General features: G+C 43.8%; 1 protein-coding gene across 19 annotated transcripts in view; it reads right to left on the bottom strand.

Annotated features, from left to right (window-relative positions):
• The window catches only part of Dennd1a (DENN domain containing 1A), a 486,221-nt gene that overhangs the window by 46,117 nt on the left and 418,569 nt on the right, over window positions 1-21,535 (bottom strand). For 18 of the 19 annotated variants that reach the window (XM_031370095.1, XM_031370090.1, XM_031370085.1 and 15 more), the window contains 6 exons: window positions 14,807-14,911; window positions 14,457-14,544; window positions 12,434-12,474; window positions 10,342-10,413; window positions 8,908-8,964; window positions 1,076-1,207 (listed from right to left, as the gene is read on the bottom strand). In XM_031370095.1, coding sequence (XP_031225955.1) covers window positions 1,076-1,207; window positions 8,908-8,964; window positions 10,342-10,413; window positions 12,434-12,474; window positions 14,457-14,544; window positions 14,807-14,911 — 495 coding nt within the window. Of the gene's footprint in view, window positions 1-1,075; window positions 1,208-8,907; window positions 9,060-10,341; window positions 10,414-12,433; window positions 12,475-14,456; window positions 14,545-14,806; window positions 14,912-21,535 lie in introns of those variants that run through there. The other variant, XM_031370102.1, reaches the window with a different exon arrangement.

Below are 21,535 nucleotides of genomic sequence, written 5' to 3' on the forward strand. Positions count from 1 at the left end.
GGGGGGCGGTATGCCTCCCTTCTCAGACATGAAGGGGAGGGAGGGATAGGGGAGGAGTCATGTGAGTGGTGGACTGGGAGGAAAGGGAGGCTGTGATTGGGATGTAAAGTAAACATAGAAAGTGTAAAATCTAAAAAAAAAAACTCCTACAGACTAGCTTTATCATACTTCCTCTAGGGCATGGCTAGAGGATCAGATGATTTAAGCTCAGTAGCACAACACAGCTTGCTGAGCAAGCACTAGGTCCTGGTTAGAGCCCTAGCACCAGAAAAGCAAAAGACAACTACAGCAGGAAACCATACAAACTCCTGTTACCTAACGGAGCCATGTTTCAGATACCAAAGCAAACCAAAAGCACCAAACCCCCACACACTACACACAACACATTTATATTTGATAAATTAGATCAGTTGATTGAAGAGAGGTAGGGAAGACTACATAATCCTTTTAAATGAAAATATAACCACAGGAAATGAATGAAAAATTCAATTTCTGTAAAGAATACAATGTATTAATTAAGAGGAAAGAAATAAAATCAAATGAATAAATAATTTTTTAAGCACTCAGGTCCTTGCAAGCAGTTGGGTAAAGAGTTGGATCTCTAGAACCATAGCAAGGGCTTTTACTCAGAGAAATGCAACCCCCAATATTGATTTTCAGGGAGTACATTAATAAAGAACTTCTAATTGACTTTTTTTTTTTAAAAAAAGCCTTTGCTTGTTGCCTTTTATTTGAAGGTGCAAAGAGGGGCCTGGGATGCCAAAGTGTTCTAATGAGATGCTTAGCTAACAGACACCTTAAATGCAGTGCCTAGGAGTGGGGGGAGACAGCGGGGTCCTTAAATGACTCCATCTAACAGTGGAGCTAGTGATGTCCAATGCCATGTTATTTCCACCCAGATTTTTGAAAATTCACCTTCAAAATATGTTTATGTCAAACACCTGACAGTGTGAAGCGCAAGGAGTTGCTTTGCTGAGGAGCTGGGTACAAACCTGTGACCTGCTCACACTTCAGCTTCTGATACAAAACAAAACCATAAAAACCAAACAGTCCTATGGAAGGGCAGAACACATACCTGCCCAAAGTGGACTGTGATTGGTCTCCGGTCTTCTCGAAGTCTGGGGTCCTGGGTCTCTGCCTGTGGGGATGGCATGGTCTTTGGCAGTGGATCTTCTGCAGAGGATGTACAGCCGTTCTCTGTGATGTCCTGTGGGAAGAAGGAAGGTCCAGGGTGGCACTGGGGTCCTGGCCCTTTGCCCTCTTGCCTCATCCCCACAAACCAAGGTCTGCTAATAACTGCCCCAGGCTATTCTAGGCCTGGCCCCCTGAGAGAGGTGGAGGAAACAGAAGCTAACTTGGCCTCTGACACTGATTCACCAAAGAAGCCAAAACCATCCACATGAAACGATAAACATAATAATTTACAGTGAAAAACCTATTTCATTCTGCATTCTTCTATGGCTATTTTCATTTTCACACATTCATTTTGTCTATATGCAGACATTTAAAAATTACTTGTAATCACAGCTCATGCATAATTTTATATCCTGTTTTTCTCCAATATAAGCATCACCATGGTGCCACACAGTCATTATAATAATAATTTTAATGGATGCATAATATTTTCATTGAGCAGACATCTAATGATTTAATAACTCATCCCATCACTATTGAGTGTGTTTTTTTTCTTTCTAAATGCTAACAATACATGTCACATTTTTTCTTTCCTTTTGTATTATTGCTTTTGTGGAAATCCCTAGGAATGAAAGCATGAGGTCAAACATAAACACTTTCTAAGGCTTTTTATTCATTCTACCAAATTGCTTCCCAATTTACACCAACTACCCACAATGGGTGTGTTATCAGTTTCACGGTACTTGTTAGCCTTATCATTTTAAAAATGTATTGCTAATTTAATAGGTGAAAAATTAGACCTCATTGTTGTTTTAATTTGCATTACTTTGATTATCTGTGAGTATGCTTTTTTCTCTGTCTGCTTACCGGTGGCACCACAGATCGCTTTCCTGGCCCTCTTTTCTCTTCCTTGTGTTTCTAGAAAGGCCTAAGGGTCTCCCTGACCTGCAGAGTATCTACAGGATGAAGAGAATCTGTTAAAACCTATAGATTTACATTTCCTTTGTGTGTCTGGTGAATGAAACTAAGGGAACTCCCCCTGTGTCAAGGGTGGTCCACAGCTTCTTTGGCTCTGTTTGTCCAGATTGGTGTGGGCTAGTGAAAGCATGGATGGGTTCCCCTTCTGCAATAAGCATTATATACTTTATTGAGGTCAAACAAGTTGCTTAAGACAAGTCAGACAATAAAGGTACAAATAAATAACATTTAAGTAATCATTTTTTCACAATAAAAATTATTCACACCTTAGCATAACATCCAACTTTTCCCATTGTAAAAACAATTATACTTTTCTGTCAACAGAAGAGGCTTCTGATCATTGGACACTCTTTCTCAAATGAGAGAATCATGAGACAGAAGGAAAGTGGCTACTTAGGAAGTAATTATATACTAAGGAGGGTATATAGGTAAGATCTTTGAGCCTCAGTTTCCCTATCTGTAAGTGGGGACATGGGAGCTAGGGGTGAAAGGAGATGGGTAATGTAACACAAGTGCCTAGAGCATCATTAGCTACTCAGTAAACTACTGGAATGTAGCGTGTGTGTGTGTGTGTGTGTGTGTGTGTGTGTGTGTGTGTGTGTGTGACCGAGTGTACAGTGTTACATATCCAACTGCCTACTTTCTGGCTTCATTTCCTAAGGAATCAGCTGCCATACAAGCCAACCTAGAAGAGTCTCCGCTTGGTCAATGGTACAGGAAGGTGATGACCTTTCGGCCTTACAAACTGGGCTTGGGCATGTGGCCCACACTGGATTGGCCAGTCTCAGCTAAGCTAAGACTCAGTGATGAAAGGGGCTGCTGACAGCCAATTAGAAATGGATTGTTTGGAAAGGGGCTGCCCTAAGGTGCCTGGGTCAAATGGAACAAAGTAGAGGAGGGGCTCCTTCCATGTCAGAGAGCAACTAAAGGCCAAAAGAGGCACTTTGGGTATGTGTGGGTGCATCTAGAGGATTAGCACAGGGTGAATGAGGCCAAACCTTAATAAATTCATTTTTGGTCCAGGAAAATATTCCTCCACCATGTGTGCACAGTAATATATTAACTAGGAAACTACTAACCAATTATTTTTAAAAGAAAACACAATAGTTTTTGGGGAAAAGTGCCTTATCTTAAGCTCTAAGTAAAAAGTGCAGTCGTCTTCTAGCCTTATCTGTTCTATCAACTAGCTGCCTGATCTTTCAGACTCATTTACCCTCTGTAACAGTTTCTTTGTTTTTACAACAGGGAGATTCCCAGTTGTTTTGGAGGATGGTTTAAATGAGATGAGCTATGAGGAGGCTTTGACAGAGTCCAATATTGTGCAAACATAAAGGACACAATGCTTCCCTGTGTGTGGGTGTGGGGGGCACCTAATCCTAGTGGCTACCTTTTCAGATTCTAGATTTCCATTCTCATACTTAGTGCTCAGCATGATCATGAAATAAATAGGGTTTTACTTCTTTCATACATGAGGCAATAGGATTCAGATAGTGTAGCCTATTCAAAAAACCAGAGAGCTACAAAGTGGAGGAACCTAAAATAAGGGCTGGTGACATCTAAATCATATCAACTCCTAACTAAGGCCCAAGTGAGGGTAACCTGGCCTGAGGGGTTGGGTACATGCTATGCTGGGCTATCAGAAATAACTTCCTCTCCCTCCTTGGCACCTTCTTGCTAAACTGGTCACAGGCTGCCAAACCTGGGCCATCTATTGTGAAGCTCTCCAGACTGTGAGTTCCTTGGGATCTGGGTTTTCTTGAATCTAGCACAACTTTCCCATAAATTTCCATTAAGCTGAGCCAAGCATTTGTTTTGTTTTGTTTTGTTTTTTTCGAGACAGGGTTTCTCTGTAGCTCCTGCTGTCCTGGAACTCACTCTGTAGACCAGGCTGGCCTCGAACTCAGAAATCCGCCTGCCTCTGCCTCCCAAGTGTTGGGATTAAAGGCGTGCACCACCAATTTGAAAGGTAAATGTGCCTGGGTGTCTAAAGGCCACATTTTGTTTAATTAGAATATCCAGACACCCCAAAATTTCTGTACTTTCTCATGGCTCCCCCATGGGGTGCTTGGCTTCTTTACTATTTCCTTCATCTGGAGAAGGACAACTGCTTCCTTCAGAGGATGCCACAGGTGACAGAGAGGGTGGAGCTCCAGTCAAGAGAACAATAAGAACAATGAACTTTTCTTCTGTCTACCAACAGACATACTGCATGAGTAGGAACCAAAGGAGCAACTCTATTCCTTGATTAAAGAACCTGTGGCCCAGGAACTAACTGATCCATCAGCTGAGGGACTGGGACATGGGTATCCTGACACCCTCCTTGGAGAAAGGCAAACTAGAAGTTTATAGAAAAATGCCACAAGATGCAAATGTTCTGTGGCTCACTAATTCCATTTCTAGGAATGTTTTCAAAGAAGAAACCTAGAAGTAACTCAGGTGTCCAACAGAATTGATTAAGGTGTGTGTATATGTGTATATGTGTAGTATGTGTGTATATATGCCAATCTAATAAACTTATGAGCCATTTAAAAAAAGGATAGATAGAAAAAACATTTTTAGAAGACTGGGACATGTTCAGGGCATGCTACATGAAAATGCAGATGAAAAGGGACATTATTTTTCTTCTTTGATTTGCTGAATTTCCCAATAAACATGTGATTTGTTGATAAATAGGAAAAATAAACGACCTTCCAAATGCTATTTTTAAAAAGCAAAACAAGGGGCTGCAGTGAGGGGTGGGCCAACTCCTTCCTGAAGGGTCACACAGGAGGAAGACAGAACCACAACTCAAGAGGCCAACTCAAATGACCGTAGGAGAAACTGGGGACAGGTTTTCTGTGGCCAAGAAGCAAGGCCACGTGAGGCATTCACAACTGGAGTTAGGAGTAGGGCCCAGCATTCCAAGAATGGATAGAGTACCCCACTTTCTGCTAAGCAGGCTGAGGTCAGCTTTAACCAAAGGAATGGTCTGGAAAAACTTCTCCTGTGGCTGTGTGAAGGTGGGTTCCATGGTGTTTGGGCAGACTGTCTTGTTCTAGGTATGAAGCCAAAGAAATGGAGAGAATATATTCTCATTTATGGAGCTGCTACTAAGTACTACTGTTAAAACACCTTATCTCTTCTAAGATGCTTCCTAGTTTATGGATGAGGAAAACAGAGATGGTTGGTAACTCCCCCAGGGCCATACAATTAATAGCCTACACAACCAGACTGAATCTTCTGATTGGCCTCCAAAGCTTAAATGTTACATCCCCATGAGGGGTCACTGGAGGTGAAGTGGGTGTGTACAATCAAGGACAGAGCCTTCTCATTTCCTGTGAGAGAACCTATTTCCACTTTGAGATTTGTGCTGTACCTGTCTTATTCCAGCCTACTTCTCATAACAGCAAATGTAAATTAAAATATGAATATTGATACCAAACTAGTAGCCAAAATTGGAGTCTTGGTGATTGAGGCTGCAGCATATTTTAATGTGTTTAAAGACAGGGAGCTGACAGCTGTGAGATACGGTGTGAAAATGTCTGTTCTGTATGAGTCTACCTGCTCTCCCTGCCCCCCACATGCTTGCTCACGCCCTTCATTACGATTGCAAGCGTTTGGCTAGAAAGTCAAGCCAACTGTGAATTTGCTCCTTTCAATCACAGACACTAATCAAGCTCAACTTGTCGTTTAAAGAATAGCGATTTACAAACTCTCCAAATGGCTATGAAATGGGCCCATTTGGTTAAGCATTTTGATACTAGAGAAAAAAAAATCAGGGATTCCTGAAGGGCATACAAATATACATACAATAAACATACAATTTGTTGGCAAACGGGGGTGGGAAGTGGGGGCATGGACAACTTGTCTTTCTAAATGTCATTTTTAAAAAGCAAAACAAGGGGCTTCAGGGTGGATGGGCCACTCTTTTTTGAAGGGTCACACAGGAAGAAGGAGGAAGATAGAGCTACAAGTCAAGAGGCCACCATAGGGTAGCAAATTTTTTGCGCCCGCCCCCTACAGGTAAAGAGGAAGAGTGTGTAGCTACTGGATTAAAAGTGCATTCTCTTATATTTTTGGTTGTGAGCCTAGCCTTTAATGGTTGAGCTCTCTAGCCCAAAAGTGTATTCTCTAGATAGCCTGAACCAGGGAAGCAGAATGCAATTTGGTGATATTCTTCTGCAGGTCAAGCCTGGTGAAGACATATTCCCAGGGAAGTGCCACTGTCTCCCTTGGAAGCTCTGGCTAGAATCCCTGTCATTCTCCTTCTTCCTAACTCTGAGCAAGTCGAACTTCAAAGAAGGCTAGGCTACAGCAGAACTTGGCCCCTTTGTTTCATTTATCTAGAGAAATATGTTCTCCACCTTTCTTTTTTGTTCCAGGGATGAAGCAGAGCAGGCATGGAATAAAGCCACACTATAGGATCTATGAACAATCACTTGCCAGTGGTCACAGATACCCTGAAAGTTATTTCTAAGGCTTTGAAAAATCTATTGCACAGATGAACAGTGGATGGAAAAGGGGCCTTGCTCAGTCATATTAGAGATGGACCCTCCACACACGGTGGTGACCTCTTCATAGGTCGGTCCCACATTCTCTATTTGCAATTCAAACCCAAGGCAAGAGCAAAGAGGGCAAGACTGGGTTCTTGATTATGTGTGCGAGGTCACCATTGCTATGCAGAGTTAGAGGAGGCCAGGTGGCAACCCAGCACATTGGAAAATAGGGTCTTTGCTGGCAACTGCCTCAATTTCATAGCAGAAACCAAACTTTTGATACCTATGTTAGGTGTATGGGGAGGCATAGAGACAGGTTCCATATTGCATGAAGTGGATGGATGGAAGGGAGAGGAAAAAGCCAAGGAAATATTTTCCACTACAGTGAGATAGGTCAGGAGAAGCTAAATCCTAAATTAGCTCAAGAGAAAGAGCTGGAGAGCACCAGAGACCAGGGGCCTGTATGCACTGAACAATGCTGGAGTTTCAATTACAAAACAGCTCTTCTAAGAACAACTGTGAAATATCAAGTCTGTGGAAATCTGTAAGAGCCAAGGGGGTAAAGTGAAAATTGAAAAGGGTGCACTAATAGATCTGTCAACAGTCCAGTGGTGACAAGCCACATTTCTATAAAATGCCTTCACCGTTCGTGTCACCTGAGATGCACTGACTCTATAGAACATTATCTCCTGAAGCTATTCTTGAAAAGACTGGTGTGGGCTGGGGAGGGAGGAGGAGAGGGGGGAAAACAGCTTTAGAGTCTATGAAGGAAGGAAAGGTGGTGTGTGTGGAGGGAACATGATCTAGATTGTAAATGAGCCTTTAGGTAAACACAGGAAAAAAGCTGAGCTGCTGCAGACTGTGTGGTGGGAAGGAACTCTTTGATGGCAGTCTCTGGCTTCATGGTCTGCAGGAGCAAGGAGACCCATGAGGCCTTTTGTCTGGCGCCTGAGGAGGGACCCCACCGCTGCTTATTTGAGGCAATATACTAAACAAGCATAGCCTATAATTTAGATGCTGGGGGGTGGGGAGCCCCCTCCTGGACACATGTAATTCATCTCCATGTGACTGGGACAGGGGATGAAAGGTATGATCAGTGACTCAGATAATATCTACAGACGGTCCCACCTGCCATTGTCTGACAGGGTGAACAGACTGCCATGCAGTCTGTGTGGATTGTGTTACAAGGTTTGTAGCACAGGATGAGAACCTCAGCTGGTAAGAATTCATTGTCAGCCAAAGCTGGAATTTAAATGCTTAGTAAGAGCAAATTATTTTCCAATTAAAAGAAAGGAATCAATTCCTTCTACCCATTTCAAGTTAATGAGTATTTTTTCTGACTTTATAAAGTTGAAACTGCTTTCAATTAAAAACAGAACCAACACAAACTGCCTAGATAGCGGTACATTTAGGGGTGTGGGGAAAACAACCTCAGATATCTTTTGCAAAAAAAAAAACAAACCCCATGTTTAGGGGAAGCAGAGGGCAGTACAGAGTGGAAGTATTCTGATAGCAGAGGTCAACAGATCTGAAATCTAATCCTGTCTTTGGTAGGCTCACACACTGTGGCCTTGGGCGAATTACCTCACCTGTGAACCAGTTTCTTCACTCACAGCTTTGTTCTAGGGATTTGGGGTGACAGCTTCTACTTTGGCAATCACAGTACTGGAGGGCATGCTTCAATGGTATTACACACACCACCACCCCATTCTGGTTTTACTGCTGTACTTCCCAGGGACTCGGGTTAGGGAAATTTCAGCCACAGTGACTACAGGCAAATTTTCTAATGGACCATAGAGAGAGTCAGAGCCTGTTTGCTTGCATGTACCTTAGGCATAGGCTAGGCTGCTCTTGCTCTATGCAGTGTGGAGACCCATGGTGTTTCCTCCTGCTCACTCTGTGTGTATTTGCTGGGAACACGGTGGGCCTTTCTTTGGGTATACTTTTGGGTTTAAGTTAGACCAGACCTGAGGCAGGGTGGCTGCAGGAAAGGAGTGACACCGGGGAGGTGGTGAGTATGTATGAGGGAGCCAGTGTTGCTAGACACTTGCAAACCCCAGGTCTGGTGGGAGACAGTGGTAACTCTGAACTCACTCGCCTTTGTGGGTTTAAGCCCACAAAGAGTCTTAATGTTATTTGAAGACAATTTTTTGTCTGTGAATATTTATAACAGTGTGAAACTCCCGGACAGCTGGTAATGCATTTTGAAGTGTGCTAACAACACTGTATCAAACAGCCTTCTATTGATCACATCCTACTTTTTTGTGGCCACGCATTTCATACACGGTGCTTATACATTTTGAATAAGAACTTCAAGTACCTTTTGCTTCAAGCGGTTTTTCACCTCTTTTATTCCCATTTTTGCATGATCTTTTGCCTGCATGAAAAATTAATTTAAGTTAAGATTCCCTTTCTGTTTCCAGCCGGGTCTATGCTTGATTTCAGTCCACCATGAATCACCTTCTCTGATTACTAGAAAAATGAAGAAAAAATGGGATCATCAAGTTGAAAAATATAATGGCCATGAAAATAAATACAAAGGTGAAAGGTTAAAAAAAAAATCCCTTAAAGGAGCGCCAGAGATTTCATTTTCTGCATTTTGATGGCAGAGACTTTTTTCTTCTTTTCCTTTCCAAGCCTTTCTTCTGCTCTCTATAATTATTTACCTCAGCAGCCTGGTGACAGCTATCAGTAAAAGAACAGCAGCTTTACCTGCCATGAGACTCAGAACTCCACTATACTTCACCAGGGCCAGGGGCCTCAAGGTCCAGCTCCTCTTCAGGTTAAAACTGCTTAGTTGCTAGGTTTTTATAGTACCATTTCCTAAATTTCACTTTAGAAGACCCCCTGGCTTCTATTTTCTGTCAGTTTTAACCTGTGCATCTCTGCTGGTAGTCACCCATCCAGTATGGAAACTAGAGTTTAAGTACAGGAAATACTAACACAATTAAAAATGAAAATAAAGTAAAACCACTCCATGTATGTGGCTCAGGGTCAAAATGAGCAAGTACGAAAAAGCACAAGAACAAATGCTTGAGGTTTGTGAGAGATGGAGCCAGGAATTGATGCATCTCCTGTGGGCAGGGGTCTCACAACACACTTCCTATAGGACAGTGGTAAGAGAGAGGATGAAGAATTGGGACAAAACTGAGGGTTGTCCCAATAACTGTGCCCATGGTTATAAAACAGACAGCTTCTCAATCCTCTGGTCTCCATACTCCCTTTATGTAACCATATATATAGCCTGCCACAGAGAAGTGAAAAATGAGGGGGCCATCTCCTCACCAAGCACACAATCCTGGTTATAAAGCAGCAATGCCAAGCAATTCTCAGAAGACTGAGACTGCAAAGAAATGGCATGACCACCCCTTGGTCACTTCTGCAATCGAGGCATTGATACACTTGGGAGTCAGGTTGTATTAGGCATAGTGGCACACAGCTTTAATTTCAGCACTTGGGAAGAAGCGGCAGAGGAATCTCTGTGAGTTTGAGGCCAGCTTGGTCTACATAGTAAGTTCCAGGACAGCCAGGGCTACAGAGTAAGACCCTGTCTCGAAAACAACAAGACAAAAAATCAAACCAAAGCAACAACAAAAAACTCCCAACCAAACCACCACCACCACCACCACCACCACCACCACCACCACCACCAAAAAAACCCCAAACAAACAAAACAAAAACAAAAACAAAAACAAAAATGTCTGGTTTCATGAAGGAACCCATCCATGGCTTCCAGACTTCAACCAGTACTTACAAACTTGTAGACAGTCTTCATGGCTGGGTTAGCTTTTGTTTTTACAGTATTCAGGATCGCTCCACTTCCTTTCTGTAATAAAAATGTCAATCAGCAACATGGGCTGGAGGGAGAGTGGGCCAGCACCAACAAAAAGGGTTTCTCTTTAATCAAGCCAGACAACATTTCCAGAGCATGTGATGTGAGAAGAGAAGCAGGTCCAGGTGGTTACTAGGGTCAGTTAGGGCTATGGTGGACTCTGACTCTCTGTCTCTCTTCCTCCCCCTGCTCCCTCACGCATACACATGCACACACATGTGGGGACTGGGGAAGAGGCATGTGAGTCAAGGGGAGACAGTAGGCTCAATGTTTTGCTCAGTACCTGCCCCCTGTCCAGACTATCTGAGGATGAGTTTCTTTATGACCATCAGAAGCTCTTTGAAAACTTTTTCTAGTTAACACAGAGAGTGTCTGTCACATTTCATGACTGTGAATCACCTAGCTGACTCCATGCTAGGGAAGAAAGCAGGGTCCTGATCAACCAGAACCCCCTGGCAATATGTTTTGTCACTTTCCCTGGGAAGCATGGGAGGAAGATATGAAGGTTTTCCACTGCTTAGGAGGCAGCTAAGTGAAGTGCTCAGGCCTTGTAACCACACCCCTGTAGCATGTTATAAGGCTATAAGGGCTCTGAGCCAAGGGGGGGGGTTTCTTTGGAGACCACCAGGCTTTGTGTGTATGGGTGAGGGGCACAGCAGGTAAATCACCATATTATGATGGTGAGAGATGCACTGGTTACCTGCAGGGAGTCTGGAGACCAGAAGACTGGGGAGGGCCTCGGAGCAGAAAACATGATCTAGACCATGGCCGATGAGTGCAGGTTGATATGGAACATAGCAGGGTATGAATATTCTTGGAGTATGAAACAGCACATAAGGAAGTGCAAAAGTTGGGAGCTATGGGTGTGCTCTTAGGGGTTCTTGACCCATGGTGGAAACGAGGCTGGGTGGCATGGACAGAGCCTGGACTGCTGGGCCCAGGGGATCATGTTCTGGAGGACTTTCAACCAAACATGTCACATAATAGATGACAGTAAGTATTGACTTTAACTTTTAGCACAACTTTTGGTAACTGTTTGCCTTAAAGATTTTGAGTTTTAATGAAAAAACAACACAGTTTGACCTAGAAAGCATTCTATGCTGCAGGACAATAGGAAAATTTCACCCACTCATCTATTCCGTGCTGGCTTCCAAAATTACTCAGAACGCTGTTTAAAGGGTCCTTTGGAGTACTGAAACTCCCTTTATCAATCAATCAGCAGGTCCTTATTGCTCACCTCTGATGTGCCAAGTGCTGTGTTTGGCCATTCAAGAACAAAGGCAGTCTTTCATGGGGGAGCTGCTTACTCTGGCCAACTGCAGCCACTTCCACGGGACCTGCCTTGGCAGCAGCTGTGGTTGGCCCGGAGCAGGAGAGAACACTTATCACATTATGCTGGAGTTGCCTGTTTACTTACCTGCCTCCCTAATGAGATGGAGAGCCCCAGGGCGGGACCTGCCTCCCTCCCTGGATTCCCAGGGTCCAGCTGTCCCCTGCACACAGTAGGCCTCGAGAACACTCATGAGAAAGTCATGATAAAGTCAGGAAAACTCTGAACTCCTTAGAAGCCACAGGAACCCTGAGCACCTGGCTCCCAATTCAACAAGACATTGTTCACAATTGCAGTAAGGAGGGAAGAAGAATCTCCCAGATATGTGTTTTCCACTTTCCCAGGAGCCCTTGCAGTGAAAGCCACTGCAGTGAAGCAAGGGAGATGTATCTTTGGCTTTGCTGTGATCACACAGCTGCCTGGCCATGGAAGGAAATGTTCTAGGACAATACTTCACTCCAATGGCCCTGGCTAGCCTGAAGAGGAGGGAGCCTCTCTTGCCTCATTTTCTCCATTAAGGGAGACTATCACCTTCTAGTCTCTTCCACAGGATAGTGGCCTGGCCTTAAGACAAAAGCATCTTCAGCTGAGAGAAAGGACAAGGAAAGCTGCCTTGAGGCATGGAGCAGAGGCTGCCAGGAGGCTGCAGAGGAAACTAGGTGGCTCTGAATGGGGCATACTTACTCGGACTGTGGACAGCCACTGATGGTACAGTTTATCACTGCCTAGGGGAAGAGAAGTGAGAGATGCTGTTATTTAAAGATGTCTTTAAATTGCCTTCATGCAACTGGAAAGCTCACGATGTAGAGAAAGGCCAGGAGGTTTGTGTGTCCCACTCTCTGAAGTGTGAGGCAGTGAGTCGGGCCATGGGTTTTCATTCTCTGGGAGGTTTTGTATAAATGCCCAAAGTTCCCACCTCTCCCTCCTGTGCTTCATCAGCACAGCCTGAAACTCTGACTGCAGGGAGCTACCTTGGGCTCCCGAGCAAACAACCTGTCTATCCTCAAGACAGTAAAAATATGCAGCTCTTCTCTACCCACCGTCCCCTGCCATCTGTGAATTGCCATCAGAGTGAACTTAACAGGCAGCTAGAATGTTATGTCCTCTGGAACCTTCTTTCTCTTCTTTCCATTAATCTTTTTTTGGGGTGTGTGTGTGTGAGAAAGAGTGTTATGTAGCTCATGGTGGCTTCTGGCTTTCTATGTTATTCAAGATGACCTTGAACTTCTGATCCTTCTGGCACAATGCAAGTTTATGTGTTACTGGGGCTTAAGCCTAGGACACTGTGGATGTTAAGGAAGCACTCTACCATCTCTAGCCTTCTTCCCTAGGAACAGCCCTCTACCTCAGGTCACATCTATATTCTTTGATGCACCAGAGCTGAATGTCCCAGTGTAGCAACCCCATGGACACATAAGCTACCAGGGAGTGATTTGCCTGATGACAGGTGTGAGTGAACCCTGTTCACTGCATCTTGAGGGTCAAGGTCTCAACATGAGGCTTCATTTAGCAATATATAGAGCCCATCTCCTAGAACTGCTCTCCCATGGTCAGAACTTGACTCAGAGTCTGCTCCTTCATTAGCTCTTGAACGGTGCAGTGAGAGTTAACAGAGCACTATTCCAACCACCCACAACTCGGTCTTTCTCCTCTGCACTGGCTTAATATTTATTTGTCTTAGTCATGCATCTCTTTCCCGAGGATCAAAGCTGGTGCTCACACTGTTTGCTCAGCTCTGGGTGTAGTGTTCAGTGAATGCTTGTCGACAGTCTGCCGTGACTTTCCAGAAACTCTGTACTGGTTTTAACAGTTGCGGTATGGGCTGGCTGGACCTGTATCATCAACAGGTGGATGTGAAGCTGCCTCTGCAAGCTTGTCCTGCTTCCAAGGTCATCAGCGCAGGCCAGAATAGACAGGCTCAGTAGTAAGAAGGTATCATTCTGGTATTATTCTGATTCCAAAGACTGAAACTACATGTATTGTTATCTCTGCCATCAAAGAATAAACCAATGGCCAGACTGGGACTCAGGTGGTGCTCATTACTGACACCTCCCAGCGCCCTAGATGCTTTCCCTGAAAATTGAGAGAATGATCCTTCTGAGACTGGTCACCCAGCAATGATGCTCATATCTTGTTTACTTATTTGTTTGTTTGAGAAGGGATATCATTGTATTATGCAGGCTGGTCTCAAATCCTGGGCTCAAGTGATCACCTCCCTCAGCCTCCCAGCAGCTGTGACTATGTATCACTGTGTCTGACTTGATTATGTTTCACACTGCATAGAAATATGTGTTGAGCTTGACCCTAGAGCAGGAACTGTTTTGGGGTATTGCACACTTCTTAATGACTCACTTTCTCCATATAGAAGCTCTTCAAAGTAGTCTGTGGCACTGTCAGTAACTTGTCCCAGGTGTCACAGCTATCAATGAGGCAGAGACCCCATTTGAGTTCAGCTCCTCTACTTCAGAATCTGGTATGTGTCCCTTGTATCCTGCTGGTCATGACACCTCGCCAGACTTTTCTACCCAGGAGAAGCAACTGCTCTGTGATCAGAAGCTTTACATGGGCCAAGCTATGTGCATCCTGTCACAAAACAAGGAATTTCCCAACTCTTCCAAGGCCAAAACTGAAGTCAGTCTCCTCCCTACCTCTCTTGAAAAAGAAAACAAGCCCCTCTGTGCCAGGAGGGCTACAGACAGCTTCTTACCGGCATATTCTCCCATGTTGATCTCCTCCTCAAAGATATCGCTGAAACCTTCACCGGAATTGAGAAGGTCTAGTCGGCCATCAATAAACTGGACAGAGAAAAAGCAAATACACCACAGCTTGTCTACTGGCAAGGGAGTCATCCAAATGGGCACCGTGGTGTATTCCTAAAACTAGCCAAGAGGCAAGGAAGGGCCTGTCTGGCATCAAAAGCCCTTCCTACAAAACCCTTCCCCACTGGTCCTCTCTAGGCTTGTCCCTTCCCGTCCCTCATTCTTAGTGCTTAAGGTAGAAACTGTTGCAGAAATGTTCACTAGGGACCTGGCACAGGCCCTGAGGGAGGCTGGGCACCTGCTTGAAGAGCTGCAACTGTGTGGCATTCTGTAGGAACTGTCTCATGGCTCCAGAGCGGTAGTGGGACACGAAGGCTTCCTCACTGAAGGTGATGGGTTCTTCCTGGGAAATGGAGAAGGGACATGATGATTAGAGCAGGAAGCATCCACATCTGCCTGTTCCTTTACTCCTCACTACACAAGTGTGACCACCATCAACTGTTGTAGTTTATGGTGGGGAAGCTGCTTCTGGGAGGAAGAACCATACATACACCAGGTCAGAGAGGCTGGTTGGCAGGGCCGACAGCCAACATCAGCTGTACATTCACTCCTCCCCTATGGCTGGCAATCACAACCTATAGCAAGTTAGTGCTGTGCCTGCCAGTATGATGACTTCCACACTCTTCCTTCTGCATTTAGAGGTAGAGCGCTCATGTTGGCAATACCTTGTGCTGAAGGGCCTTAAGGCAGAGCTGCACCTTTCAGAGCTGGGCTCTCTTTGTTGGAAGCCTTTTCACAGGTACCAACTGTGGAAAGTAGTTTTAAGCTCATTTACAAAATTATTATTTTGCTTGTTTGTTATTGAGACAGAGTCTTGAACTTGTGAGTTTCCTACTTCAACCTTCTAAATGCTGGGATTATAAGTGTGTACTGCCATGCCTGGCTCACACTAGTTTGATACAGAGCAAGTTATAATTTACAAAATACTGACTGATCAAAAATAAAATTTACTACCTGCACAAGTTTGTGTTTAAGCTGTTTGATGAGTAAATTTTTGTCCAGAAAGTACACTTTGAGTCAAGTTAATGAAACCTCAAGTTTAAAACAAACAAACAGGGCTGGTGAGATGGCTCAGTGGGTAAGAGCACTGACTGCTCTTCTGAAGGTCCTGAGTTCAAATCCCAGCAACCACATGTTGGCTCACAACCACCCATAATGAGATATGATGCCCTCTTCTGTCTGAAGACAGCTACAGTATACTTACATATAATCAATCAATCAATCAATCAATCAATCTTTGGGCTGGAGCAAGCACAGGTCCTAAAAGTCAATTCCTAACAACCAGATGAAGACTCACAACTATCTGTACAGCTATAGTATGTACTCATATACATAAAATAATTAACTCACAAACAAACAAACAACTAGGCCCTATGTAGTCAACGTTCCACTTTCTTTGAACTCACTTGCAGTACTTGTTTATGCAGACATGCCTTTAATTTTGTTTTGCATTCTTGGTTCTGAAAGATCTGACTTTTACATCTTGAGCTGTGTTAAGGGCACTCCTTCCTTTCTCAGACTTGGTGACAAACACAAAGATGTTTGAAGCTTTGCTTTTATCCTGTTTTAATGAGTTATGTGTTAAATTTACTGTCTGGCTCCTAAAAGTTCCAAGAACTTCTTCTCCTTCAATCTAGCCAATATTAACTCAGGAACTGGGCAGCCCCACTCCTCAGGCTGCAGGGATGGCCCAGAACATAACAATGGAGGAAATGCACTTTTATATAGTTCATCCCTCCCTCATTTTACAAAGGATCTGAGGCACTTTATGCAATCACCTAAGAAACAAATAAGAAAAGTGATTGCTGAGAAACACATGTGAAATGGTTTAGAAACAGCTCCGGATGAGCTGCTTCTCACTTCTCACCTTAAGTTATGGATCACTCTGGAGCTTCCTGGCTGGTGAGGCAGGACAATACTGCAGACTGTGCTGCTGATGAGCAGAATAAGCTACTCAGCCCCAGGGAAGGAAGTGCAGCTGCTCACATTGCTTTGGCAATGGTTGCCCCTTCTCTGCCAAGCCAAGTCCAGGTAGACCTCACCCTCTGCAAGACTTTCTCCCCACTATTGGGGCCATGGCAGGGAACACTGTTGGGGCCAACAGCAGGGCAATATTCTCTAGGTGATTTTACACATACTGATGACGTCTGACACATATCACTAGCCCAGAACCTTACTAGACTTCTAACGTCTGTTTTGATCCACATCAGACACCTAAACCTCACTCTCAATTACAGATCCATTATCTCCATTCAAATCAGTGCCTCCTTTTCTTGGTTGTCAGAGCCTCACTGATCCACAGTTGACCTGTCAGACTTCCAATGTCCTTCCCATCCAGCCTGGGAGATAGATATCTCATACATTTACTCATTGCTTGCCATCCATGACCTTGGCACGGGACCAGACTGCAATGGTAGGGGTGCACCTTCATGCTCTGTCCTATCTCATTCATTCTGGTCCATATCAGTTTTGGCCAAAGTTCAACCACATCACCATCCTACTCAAGATTCCTGGTTTTCTGGGTGCTGCCTTCATGTGATGATTGGATTTGTGTTCTTTCTGCTGTGTTTCATGTGAGAAGACAGACTTATGTGCATCACAATGTGTGTGACACATAAGGGTCTTGTATGGGAGAGGATGGGAAAACACTGGCCAGGTGAGTAGCCCTTTCAGAGAGTCCTTCTGAGTCCCTTTGTGTCTGCTCCTCCACACCTGTTGTTCCAAAAGCATCTTCTGGCCATGAGTTGTATTGTCTACCATATTTATCCTTTCTTTCTTTTTTTAAAAAATTCTTTTCTTTCTGCTTGGACTAAGGCCTGGGTGTGGCAGTCATTCATCCTTGCTTGGTGCTATGAGATATCATTACCCTTAGTGCTAGGACGGTCTTTCCCAGTGTCCTCTCTGACAAGGAGTCTTGGAGGGCAAATTTGTCCTGAACACATCTCCACATTCCATGGGGACAGTGTAGAGCCTGGGCCCTCGTTAGAAGCGCAGGCATGCCAGTTAAGCAACCACAGAATGAGCTCAACCCTGGTTCCTGCCACAGAACCTGTGGCCTTGGTTTGGCATAGATCCTGCTTGGCTTGATGGTAAAGAAGTCTGACGGCACTATGTGGGGTTTGTGGGGCTTGTATTCAGGGAGTTAGTGTTGCTTAGATGAGCACTTGTGCCTGGAACCTTGGCACAGCCTCGCCAGGAACACACTTGCTTAGAGTGAATTCAAGAAAGTTGGTAACTGGATTTGTGTGTGAAGCTAGCCTGAGGCAGGGTTTAGATGCAAGAGAGCAAAGAGTCTCACCTTCTAGGAGACATGAATATTTTGGGTTTCTTATCCACTCATTGGTGGTGACATCCCCCTGGGTCTGATATCCATGTTATAAAAACTGACAAAAAGACATGGGCAGGGATAGGAAACCCACAGGGAAATGTGACAACAGGAGCTTTTTCTGAAAATGCCTTAAAAACCTCAGTGGTGTCAGGGATGGAAGCAAATACTGCTAGAAGGCACAGTTGCCCAGAGCCTGTCCCTGAGTGACTTTCCTTCCAAGATACTGACAATGGTCACAATTCACAGGTGGGCTCCTGTAAATGTCCCATAAGTATGTCTCATTTGGATAACACAAAAGGTCAAACCTTCAGGATGCAGAACACCAGCCCTTCAGACATAAGCCCCCCTGGGGGATAAGCAGGACTTAGTGAAGGCTCCTGCCAGAGGAGCAGGGTAAGCAAACAAAGCTCATCCCTTCTGTTTTGCACACCAGTGTCTTACAGCTGTCATAGCTACCCCCACTCCAGTCTTCAATAGACCACAGAAGAGTGTCTTGTTATTCTCTCCTTTTCAAAAAATTGCAGGAATTGCTGGTTTAGTTCTCTTATTTGATTGATTAAACCTTTTGTCTTCTTAGGTGACACTCTAGGTGCTGGAGCAACCTGCTGATGGCAACGTTAATTCCGGGGAGTCAGGCCGTGAGCATTTGCGCTTGGATGGCATTAGTAGAGAGTTTTCCATCTATGACCCTAAGGACAGTAAAACACAGCTGCTCAACCCCATCAAGGACTCTGTTACAAAAAGACAAGTTTTCCCTCTTGGATTATCTTCTTGACATATGGAATCAATCGAAAACTCTATCACTAATGAGTTGAATCTTTGTTAGCAGGTGAAGCTTGTGACTCCAAAGGTTTGAGTCTTTCAGAAATAAGGCTTTATCCATATAGCATCTTCAGTGCTGGTGTGAAAATACAACCCCCCACCAGGTTCTTCAAACAACTTTCTTTGTCCTGCTGACTCCTCTGTTCCTTAACAAATTTAATTGTTATCAAAATCTTATTTTTACTATATGATTTTAAGACAAAAACAGGACTCTTCTCTTTACAGGCTGTTTAAAATTTAAAACCCATTATTTTTGGAAGATTCACCTACATACTCAAACATTTAAAAATAGCACTTATAAGTTAGATTCTGTGCAAGAAGAATAAAAATACAAAATACAGGTCCTAAAAATACCAGGTACAGGTTGGGAAGTATAGACTATGTAAGAATGAGAGAATATTCTGTCCATGGCCACATTGTGTGTGTGTGTGTGTGTGTGTGTGTGTGTATGTGTGTGGTATATAGGTGTGTGAGCCTATGCTTTTGGGTGTGTGGAGGAATAGAAGGCTGATGACATCAGGCATCTCCCTCAATGACTCTCTACCTTATTTTTAAAACAGGTTTAAAATAAAAAACATATATATTTGTATATGAGTGAGTATGTGCAATAGTATTTGTAGGTCAGTGGATAACCTATGGGAATTGTTTCTCTTCTTCCACTATGTGGATCCTGGGTACTGAAACCAGGTAATAGCCTTAAATGCCTTTACCTGCTTAACCATCTTGCTGGCCCCTCTCCACTTCCTGAGACACCATCTCTCATCAAACCTGTATTGTACTGTTTAAACTAGACTGGGAGGTCAGCAAGCTCTGAGATCCTGCTATATCTGCCTTTCATCTCTGAGATTTCAGGAATGTGGCCAGGCCTGACTGTTATGTGGGTGTGCTAGGGACCTGAACTCAGATCCTCATGTTTGTGCAGCAGGTGCTTTACCTGTTGAGCCAAAATGTGGTGTTCACATATATTACGCATGCCTTAAATAGGAACCTGGTATGTTACAGCATGGGTACCTCAACGATATTATGTTAAGAGAAATAAGACTGTTAAAAAGACTGGTAATTTGAAGGCAATCTACAGATTAAATGCAATCCCCATCAAAATTCCAACTCAATTCTTCACAGACTTAGAAAGAGCAATTTGCTCTTTCATCTGGAACAACAAAAAACCCAGGATAGCCAAAACTATTCTCAACAATAAAGGAACCTCTGGTGGAATCACAATCCCGGACCTTAAGCTGTACTTAAGAGCAATTGTGATAAAAACTGCATGGTACAGTGACAGGCAGGTAGATCAATGGAACAGAATTGAAGACCCAGAAATGAACCCACACACCTATGGTCACTTGATCTTTCACAAAGGAGCTAAAGCCATCCAGTGGAAAAAAAGACAGCATTTTCAGCAGATGGTGCTGGCTCAACTGGCGGTTAGCATGTAGAAAAATGCAAATTGACCCATTCCTATCTCCTCGTACAAAGCTCAAGTTCAAGTGGATCAGGGACCTCCACATCAAACCAGAAACACTGAAACTAATAGAAAAGAAAGTGGGGAAGAACCTCAAGCAAATAGGCACAGGGGAAATTTTCCTGAAGAGGACGCCAATAGCTTATGCTCTAAGATCAAGAATTGACAAATGGGACCTCATAAAGTTGCAAAGCTTCTGTAAGGCAAAAGACACAGTCAATAGGACAAAATGGCAACCAAAAAATTGGGAAAAGATTTTTACCAATTCTATATCTGCTAGAGGGCTAATATCCAATGTATACAAAGAACTCAAGAAGTTAGACTCCAGAGAACCAAATAACCCTATTAAAAATGGGGTACAGAGCTAAAAAAAGAATTCTCAACTGATGAATACCGAATGGCTGAGAAGCTTCTAAAGAAATGTTCAACATCCTTAGTCATCAGGGAAATGCAAATCAAAACAACCCTGAGATTCCACCTCACACCAGTCAGAATGGCTTTGATAAAAAACTCAGGTGACAGCAGATGCTGGCAAGGTTGTGGAGAAAGAGGAACATTAATTCATTGCTGTTGGGATTGTAAACTGGTACAACCACTTTGGAAATCAGTTTGGCAGTTCCTCCGGAAGTTGGACATAGTTCTACCGGAGGACCCAGCTATACCACTCCTGGGCATATACCCAGAAGATGCTCCAACATGTAATAAGGACACATGCTCCACCATGTTCATAGCAGCCTTATTTATAATAGCCAGAAACTGGAAACCCAGATGTCCCTCAACAGAGGAATGGATACAGAAATTGTGGTACATCTACGCAATGGCGTACTACTCAGCTATTAAAAACAATGAATTTATGAAATTCTTAGGGAAATGGATGGATCTGGAGAATATCATCCTGAGTGAGGTAACCCAATCACAAAAGAACATACATGGTATGCACTCTCTGATAAGTGGTTATTAGCTCAGAAGTTCGGAATACAGGAAGAACAACCCACAAACCACAAGAAACTCAAGAAGAAGGAAGACCAAAATGTGGACATTTCATTCCTTCTTAAAAGGGAGAACAAAATACCCATGGAAGGAAATGCAGAGACTAACTATGGAGCAGAGACTAAAGGAAGGACAAGCCAGCCTAATATAGTTATCTCCTGAGAGGCTCTGACAGTACCTGACTAATACAGATGCAGAGGCTATCAGCCACCCATTGAACTGAGTACAGGGTCCCCAATGAAGGAGTTAGACAGAGGACCAAAGGAGCTGAAGGGTTTGCAGTCCCTTAGGATGAAAAACAATATGAACTAACTAGTACCCTCAGAGCTCCCAGGGACTCAACCACTGACCAAGGACTTAAAAAG

This window comes from Mastomys coucha, unplaced genomic scaffold (genome assembly GCF_008632895.1).
Source record: "Mastomys coucha isolate ucsf_1 unplaced genomic scaffold, UCSF_Mcou_1 pScaffold15, whole genome shotgun sequence".
In the NCBI taxonomy this organism is placed as follows: Eukaryota; Metazoa; Chordata; class Mammalia; order Rodentia; family Muridae; genus Mastomys; species Mastomys coucha.